Source organism: Acanthisitta chloris, unplaced genomic scaffold, assembly GCF_000695815.1.
Source record: "Acanthisitta chloris isolate BGI_N310 unplaced genomic scaffold, ASM69581v1 scaffold35748, whole genome shotgun sequence".
NCBI lineage: Eukaryota > Metazoa > Chordata > Aves > Passeriformes > Acanthisittidae > Acanthisitta > Acanthisitta chloris.
The window spans coordinates 314-9,104 of NW_008686021.1; the positions used below are offsets into that span (position 1 = coordinate 314).

The following is an 8,791-nucleotide window of genomic DNA, read 5'->3' on the forward strand; positions in this document are numbered from 1 at the left end:
AATGTTTGACTCATTGCCCCTTGTCCTGTCACTGCAGCTCCTAACAAAGAGTCCCTCTCTGGCTTCCTCGTAGCCCCTTCAGATACTGCATGGCTGCTATGAGGTCTCCACACAACCTTCTCTTCTCCAGCTGCTTCCTACCCCCATAAAATCATAGCATCATAGGATGGTCTGGGTTGGAGGGACCTTAAAAATCATCTTGGGTGAGAAACTCACCATGACCAGCAGTGTGCACTAGCAGCCCAGAAAGGCAATCGAATCCTGGGCTACATCTAAAGGAGTGTGGCAGCAGGTCAAAGGAGGTGATTCTCCCCTTCTGCTCTCATGAGACCCCACCTGGAATATTGCACACAGTTTTGGTGTCCTCAATGCAAGGAGGACATGGAACTGTTGGAGCAAATTCAGAAGAGACACACAAAGTTGATAAGAGGGTTGGACCATCTCCCCTATGAGGACAGGCTGAGGAAGTTGGGGCTGCTCAGCCTGGAGAAGAGAAGGTTGTATGGAGACCTCATAGCAACTTTCCAGTATCTGAAGGGGCTACAGGGAAGCCAGAGAGAGACTCTTGGTTAGGAGCTGCAGTGACAGGACAAGGGACAATGGGGACAAATTGAAAGAGGGGAAATTTAGGTTAGATGTTAGGAAAATTTTTTTTCCTGTGAGGGTGGTGAGACACTGGCACAGGTTGCCCAGGGAAGTAGTGAATGCCCCAACCCTGGCAGTGTTCACAGCCAGGTTGGATGAAGCCTTGAGCAACCTGATCCAGTGAGGAGGTGTCCCTGCCCATGGCAGGTGGGTCTGGGACGACATGATCTGTAAGGTCCATTCCAATCCCTAAAATTTTAAGATTCTGTGATCTAGTTCCAAATCTAGATCTTTCCTGTGATGTCATGTTTAGGAAGGTACTGAATCTTTGGAAAAACATATTTTAGAATATGGAATGTATTGTTATATTTCATAAATCATTTACCCATATTGATGCTCATTTTCCAAGGGTGAAAAAAAAAATTCCATTCCCAGCTAGGAAGAAAAGGCCCAGAAATTCAGGTGTGAAAGAGGTGTCTGATGTAGTGAGTGACTACATTTCCCTGGGTGTTCCCAGAGCTCTGTCTCTTGCCAAAATGTGGAATAACTCAGATTTGGGGTCTGTTCTAAAGGTCTGGGTCTTTGTCTTCTCTTCTTCCTGGTTTGGATTGGTTTTGGGGGCTTGAATTCAGGTATCTGAATATATCTTATATCATTATAAACTTACCTTGTAGGAGCAACTGGTCATGGTGGAGCTGTCAGGAATTATTGATTCAGACTTCTTAGAAAAATGTGAAAACAAGTGCAAGATTTTGGTGAGTGATTACAGCACAATAGGAAAGGGGTAAGTCATTATGGATGTGAGCAAGGGGCTGAGGCTGCTTCTAAGTGACTTGAGTTTGATAACACTTAGACCAAGTCTTGGAGAAAATTCTGTGTGCTATGTTGGCTACATTTGGCTGCATGGGCTTTGTTCAGAGACCTCTGGCAAAGGATAACTGGGTATTAAACATCTGGCAAACAGTCTTGGAGGTTGTTTGCTTCACTGTGGGGTTATTGTAAGAATCTGGTTTAGCTGTCCTTTTCCTTTTGAGTTGTTAAATCATTTTCTCTGTACAGGATAGATTTTATTTGCCCTTCAAAACCTATGTGGACTATGAGAGCTGTATAGATAGTACAAGTACTATTGATTTGCAAGTACTTTCTGAAACTAGAGCTTTGTTACAGACTGAAAATGTGGAGCTGTGCCACTGATCAGAATAGATGTGGGGTGGTAAAGTCAGTTCTGAATGTCTCAAATGTAGAAAGACAATCAAAATTTATAAATTATCCATCTTTGGGTGGGTATACTTTTATAAGCAGATTTGCTCCCTGGATCTGACCTAATTCTCTCGAGATGTGTTACACACATGATTCATTACTGGTGGCTGAATGGCTTCAATGGTGTTAATGGGATTCTTTGAAATGTTGTTCTTTGAGATTCTCTTGTAATGTTACTAAAAAAAGCCTTAATTATTCATACTGTGTCCCACTTGTATTCAAATCTACTTGCATTCACTCCACAGAGTAAGCACTCCCTGAGATTTTTCATAATGCACAACTGCTGTTTAAACCCCGATAAAAGATTCTGTTATTGTTTTAGAAAGTTTTCTGTGATGCTGGTCATATGAGGGGAAGGTGATGTCCAGTTCTGCATAGTCTAAAAAGGAATGCAAATCAGCCAATGAAATAAAGTTTGGAATATTAAAAACCCTTAATGCTATTGCTTAGTACCAATGGGTTATTCTTTATTGATTTCTTATAGTAAAAATTAGAAATAAATAAACCTCAACAAAAATGTATTCTCATGTTACCTTAGTGCTCTTGATGTTCTCAATTTATGCAGAAGAGAATCCCAGAGCTTACATCTTCTTGGTCTTCTCTTCTTCAAAAGCACAAGAGGAAAATGGCACAAATTGGTATTAACCTGTGGGATATTCTGTATTTTATGCAATTTACCACATAGTGCCTCATCTTCACAGCTTTTGGCATGTGCTTGTCTTCATATCCTGAATATGCTGATGTTGACAAGGTACTATTAATGGCAATCTTGCCTTAATTAGTGTATATAGGTATATCTTCTGTTAAGAATAATGGGATGCTGGTCTGTGTGTCTGGAAAACCTGTGCTGGAGAGAAAGGGAACGAGCTGACAGAACTGCTGCCTTACCCTCCCACTCCCAGTTTGAAAAAATAAAACAACAATTTCCAACTCGTTCACAGTGCAGAGGCACAGTAATCACAGAGGCTTTAGTGACCCTGCAGTTGCACTTCAGGGGCTGATGTAATGCTTTGTGCTGGATTTCTTCACCTTGTGTATTTTCCAAAGTGATTCCACTTTATAGAACTTGCATTAATTGAAGCTTAGAAAATAACATCTTTTTCATGCAAATACATTTATTTTTGTTAATTTGAAATGGAGGTTACATTAATTTCCTAGAGGAAATAACACCACTTTTACTGTAGCTCGAACAGCCCATTGGCTGCAGGTTGATGTGAATTTATTTTTACTACTGCTTCTCCTTCTTCTCCTTCTTCTCCTTCCTTCTTCTCCTTCTTCTCCTTCTTCTCCTTCTTCTCCTTCTTCTCCTTCTTCTCCTTCTTCTCCTTCTTCTCCTTCTTCTCTTCCTTCTCCTTCTTCTCCTTCTTCTTCTGCTTCTTCTTGTGTTTATTTACTTATTACTATTACCATTTTCTATACCAGTTCTATTTTAGGTTTTATTGTGATTACTGCAAGAGTATCACAATAAAATGGTATATTTTTATATTAATATGACATATTTTTGTATTTATTTAAAATAACATGTATGATTATAGTCTGGAAAAAAAACCTTTTTTAATAGTATACTGATTCTGCAATGAGATGAGCTGAACCCTCTGTAGCAGTTTTTCTCACTAAGCCTCCTACAAAAACAGGGGGAAAACTCCTTCTCCCTATCCCAGATGTTTAGTATTGCAGAGGACCTCAGGGTTAATTGTAATGATTAAAGGTACTTTTATTGTATTTTTAAAAATTAATAAATACTCATTTCATTGCATATCTTGCCACTCTTTCAGGAGTCTGCTAGCTTCTGTAGCATCATACCCTGTGCAGAAATCTCTTATCCCCTTCCACAAATCCTGTTTCAAAGATGTGCTTCTCCATACAAATCTGATGGTTTGAGACAGCTTTATGGCCTGGAATAAATTCCTTTTCTCTAGTAACAAAAGGAATTTTTTATTTTGCATTGACTTATTTTAGTGTTATTACCTTATGGCTTGGTTTGGGTTTTTTACCAAATATTTATCTTTTCAAGGAATTGATGTAATTTGCATTGTGCTATGTCTGCCTTCTCTGGTCTTACAGTGAGATATTGGCCTGACATCTGTGCAATTTTGTCCTTCTTTTTGCAGGGAATTGAGACAGAGAGGCCCATTTTACAAGTGGACAGATATGTATTTGCAGGAGAATATGAAGGTAGGAAAAATTATGTGAATACAGTCTCACCTTTTTCGTGTGACCCAAAGAACTTTCTTAACGTTAGTTAATTGTGCTGCAGTTGGTCCTGTGAGGTGCAGAAGTTCTGGGTGGTTGCATAACACCATGAAGAGCCACAGCAATCTGAGTTCACTGCTAAATTAACGATGCTTCCACGGTAATTAAGGAAAAGTATGCCTGGAAGCTGACTCTGGGGTGCACCAGCTATTAGTTCTGCAGACCATAATGTGGGGAAAAAATACCCTAAAGTATGTGCTTGTTGCCTCCTGTGTAAGCAGGACTGGCCTGTACAATCTGTAGTTCTCTCATTTGCCTTCAGTGACAACACTGGTCTGGAAGAACATGGTCTGGGATCCTCCCGTGGAGTTACTTCCAGTGACTGTGATAGTCCTGTCTGTTCCTGAGTTGGCAGTGTGTGCTTACCAGTGCTGGGCCTGCATGAGGGGTTGAAAGTCAGAACATTCCCAGAGCTGTGCCAGTGGGTACAGTATTTAGAGCTGATATAAATTAGTCTCTTAACACTTTCTCACTTTGTTTTCCATAGATACCTTGGGAACCTGTGTGGTTTTTGAAGAAAACACGGAGCATGGTAATTGTTGTGATTCGATGTCCTGTTTGTTGTGGTAGCTGGGGAGGTTAAAAATACTTGGCTTGTTTCAGCTGATAGTGGAATTCACTATAATGATTGGGGTTGGGGTACTGTTTTTTCTCCTCTCTTCATAGTAGATGCCGAAGGCAACCAAAAAGTACAGCTGAAATACAAGTGCCACACAGTGAAGAAGTTGAACATGACACGGACACTTCTGACAGAAAAGAAGGAAGGAGAAGAGAATGTTGGTGAGTGCCTTGCTCTTGTGCATACAGACATGGATGGATTATGCTTGGGATTGTCAGCCTTTATCAAGTGTTTGATTCAAGAGCATGCAGGAAATGTGTGTATTTAAATACACAAATACCAAACAAGCCACACACAGGAAAAGGAGATATTCCTGCCCAGTGCTGCCTTCAGAAATGGCTAGTGGGAGATTTCTATAAAAGAGTGTAAGAGCAGGACAAACTGCTGATGTTCCCTGGTATGTTTATGTAATCTCAAAGTTTGGCACTTTTAGAAACCAGAGGTGCTCTTCAGTAGTTTTTTGTTGATTTTTTTCCTACTTCCATCAGTTTTATAAATGACTTTCTGAGTCTCTGTAACTGTTGAAAATCTAGAATATGCTTAGTGAGAAGTTCCATGTTGTATGTACTAGAACCGAATTCTACTTACTGAATTTACAGTTAACTGCAAACAAATTTAACTTACTTGACATACCCAAAAGACTATTCATAGTGATTTTCATTCTGTAGGCAGAATTCAGTGCTCATATGTTTGCTTTATTTTGGTGGTGCGTTTACATAGCCAGGTATTGAGTATCCTACTATATATGGCAGTATTCACTCTCAGTATGCTATTGATTTTAGTTCCTTTTTTTTCACTCCAGTCAGTGTTACTGCTTCACATTTTAAGAGTATGTAGCCATTTTACATTAAATATGAGCTGGACATTGCTCATAGGAGGTTTAAAATGAAATGTCATCTAGAATTTAACCAAACATCAGCCTTCTCATGAACACCATGTACTATTTCTTCTCTCCATACAATAGGTAATATTAAACAGAAACTTTTTAAAGTGCGATAGACTCAAAAATATTTTGCTGAATACAAAGGCCTTTTTTGTTCTGGAGCAGCAATAGTAATGATGCCTGCTGAAAAAAACTCTTTGTTTCTGTGCGGTGACAGAACTTTATCTTGTTAATACAAATTAACTACAGCACCTTGTGACTTGGCAAAATGTATTGCCTAAAAATGGAAGTGGGAGGGGAATCTCAGTTCCTGTTCCAGTTCATCACCCTTACAGGAAAGAATTTCTTCCTGTTACCTAATTTGAACCTACTCCCCTTCAGTTTGACTCCATTCCCCCTTGTCCTGTCACTCCAGACCCTTGTAAATAGTCTCTTTCCATCTTTCCTGTAGGCTCCCTTCAGGTACTGGAAGGCTGCAATTAGGTCACACTTAAGCCTTCTCTTCTCCAGGCTGAACAATCCCAAGGATCTCAGCCTTTCCTCACAGGAGAGGTGCTCCATCCCTCTAATCAGCCCTGTGGTGCTCCTGTGCATTCACTCCAGCAGATCAATGTCCTTCCTGTGCTGGTATAAAAGGGTATATGAAAAGTACGAGGAGAAGGACATATACATGAGTAATCCTCTTTGTTGTTTTGCTGTCCTGATATTCAGTAGTTCATTAGTATCCTGACAAGAGTTTTCATGTGGATTATTACATCTTTACTCCATAAAGGCTCTGTCATCTTCACTTGCTCTTTGAACCTGTCTATACTTTTCACTTCTACTACATTTTTGTGGCAGTTTTCAAATCACATTTCTGATGTTTGGAAAAGTACAACTTTATGTCATATGCTCTTGATTGTTTGCCTTTGTGGTTGTTACAGATGAATAATCTGGTGCTTTTAATGAGTGCAAGTTACTTATTTTGTTACCAGAATTAGGAGATAAGTCAGTCCCAACTTGTTTTTACAGTACAGCCTTATAAACATCTGCCCCCTCTGAGCTGTTTCCTCCTAGTAGAATTCTAGTCTCTGTCTTGTCTTGCAATTTTTTGTGAGTTTTGTTGCTGTTTGTTGTTTGGTTTTTTAAAAGCTTTTTTTCCCCCACAAAACTAAATTTAGTCTCACGAATTCTTCTTTCTGTTTTCTAGTTTTACAGTGTGGATTGAGCAGGACACAATGCTCATGATACATGGCATAGTTTTGTATCCTGATATTCCTGCTTGTCATTGCTTTCGTAATTTCATCTCCCTTGTGACTGCACTGTAGAGATTGAGGTGGTGACATCAGTGAGTTGTACACAATGCCTCCAGTATCTGGATAAAAACCTGGAGCTATAAGTCTTGGAGAAGTTGGTTTAGCCTGTGCATGTATTGTTAATTTATCAGCAGTTAAGTTGATCTTCACTTTAAGCTGCTTTTTCTTTATCAAATGCCTTTCTGTTATTTGTAGCCTTGTTTTTCAAGGAAAGTGAATGGCTTAAGCCCCATGGAAAGACTTGCCACAAAAATGAGTGCTGATCCAAATTCTTTAAAGACCTCTTTCTATCCCAAGCAGTTCTCTTACATGTTGGTCAGGCTCAGCCTTAATAACAGTGAACTTAAACTAAGAAAAAACTGCTGTTAACTCTTAACTCCTTTTGTCACCAATACAAACTTTCCTTCTTTGCATCAGGTGGAGTGGAGTGGTTACAGATCAAGGACAGAGACTTTTCCTACAGCAGACCTAACACCATTTGCAGTTTTCTGCGTGAAAAAGATGATTCTGAGGAGTCAGCTCAGGCCCAAGACAAACTGGCTGAAGAGTCAGAGGGAGAGGTGAGAGGCGAAGGAAATTCCAACATGAACTGTGATCTGGAGAAGCAGCACAGCTTGGAAATACATGCCCCTGTTCCTCTGCCTGACAGCCCTGCTTCTGGGACAGAGGAATCTCCTTCTGGAAATGTTGCCTCGGAGGATGTCCCTCCATGATATCAGCTCTGATGTTTTCATGATGAGACCAACTTTTAAATGTCAATGTTTATAGGCCATGACATGATTTCCACTTTATCTGTGCGAATAATAGTGGAAAAACAGACACTCTGTTCTTGTGCATTGCTTTTGTGTTTGGATTATAGTGGGAAGGGCTGAAGTGTTTTTCAAAAGTACTGATGGGAAATTTATGTGTTTCTACCTCAAAGCTGAACGAGTGGAAGTGGTTACATAATTAAAAGAAAGCCCTACCTTAGAAAAATCTGATGTATTGTACAGCCTGGAACATTTTGTAAAAAGGAAAAAAACCCCATTGTTTAAAATAAAGTCTTGCATTTTTCAATTATAGCTTCACCTTGTGTGTCATACTCGGTCACATACTATATCTGTTCTTGTACTGCAGTTACTGAAAGAAAAAATCAAATAATTGTGCCTTTCATTGACTCTGAATACTCATCCAGTTGTTTAGTTTGGATTTTCTCTAGTGTCCTTTGTCTTCCTGATGGATTTTAGAAATCCTTCATGTGGAAAGGGCCTTCAGGAGGTGTATCTCCTAGCTTCCTAAGTAAAATAGGGTCAAAAATAAATTCAGGTCAAGTTGCTCAAGGCTTTGTCCACTCAGGTATTGAAAATTTGTCAGCAACTGAGATCCAGGTCTTAAAAGAGGCATCTGTGACTCTCCTTCCCCCGTTTTCTGTATAATATACTGTGTGTTATACAAAAGGAAGTATGGTACCTCCCTTTTTTCCCCCTCCCAGTAACTTCTTGGCTCTGATCTTCTCCTCTGGCATTTTTCTCAAGGATTTTTATGCATAAGGTCCTGTACCCACGTACCAGTGGCTGCCACTGGTCCCTGTGACTGTATTGCCATGCCTAGCTCTTCCGTGGGTTGGTACTGTGTACTGCTACATCATCTGTGTTGTCACCCAGTGTTTTATATCACAGCTGAGTGTGTGGTGCACTCGGGAGAATGTTTTTAAAAGCACTGCATTTCTTTAAGCGTTAACCAGTTTCTTCCTGACCTTTCTTTCTGCCCACCTTTCTCTGCCTCCCTCAAAAGAGTGTAACTCCAACAGTGCCATGAGGATGGGAACAGCTAATTAATTCCAGCATAATTATGTAATACTTTAATTAGTAATGATCAGAGGAGTTCACTCCCAGCGTTGTTCACAGCATGGGATCA

At 39.9% G+C, this 8,791-nt stretch overlaps 1 protein-coding gene across 2 annotated transcripts; it reads left to right on the plus strand.

The window, feature by feature from the left end:
- Positions 1 to 1,260: 1,260 nt before the first annotated feature.
- On the plus strand, positions 1,261 to 7,810 carry GTF3C6 (general transcription factor IIIC, polypeptide 6, alpha 35kDa). Of its 2 annotated transcripts, none has more exons than XM_009079959.1 (5): positions 1,261 to 1,340; positions 3,957 to 4,020; positions 4,586 to 4,630; positions 4,768 to 4,878; positions 7,313 to 7,810. In XM_009079959.1, exons 1-5 carry the CDS (start codon positions 1,272 to 1,274, stop codon positions 7,606 to 7,608), a joined length of 585 nt encoding a protein of 194 aa, XP_009078207.1. In that variant the 5' UTR covers positions 1,261 to 1,271; the 3' UTR covers positions 7,609 to 7,810. The 2 variants fall into 2 exon arrangements, with proteins under 2 accessions (XP_009078207.1, XP_009078208.1); XM_009079960.1 differs by having other exon boundaries at positions 1,266 to 1,340; positions 4,765 to 4,878; positions 7,313 to 7,608.
- Positions 7,811 to 8,791: the final 981 nt, after the last annotated feature.

What these genes read in the sequence shown, in the direction of transcription:
- GTF3C6 (XM_009079960.1), top strand. Translation starts at nt 1,272, where the DNA reads ATGGTGGAGCTGTCAGGAATTATTGATTCAGACTTCTTAGAAAAATGT. An exon ending in AAAACAAGTGCAAGATTTTG is followed by an intron (nt 1,341 to 3,956) that starts GTGAGTGATTAC and finishes TTCTTTTTGCAG; the next exon opens with GGAATTGAGACAGAGAGGCC. An exon ending in GGAAGGAGAAGAGAATGTTG is followed by an intron (nt 4,879 to 7,312) that starts GTGAGTGCCTTG and finishes TCTTTGCATCAG; the next exon opens with GTGGAGTGGAGTGGTTACAG.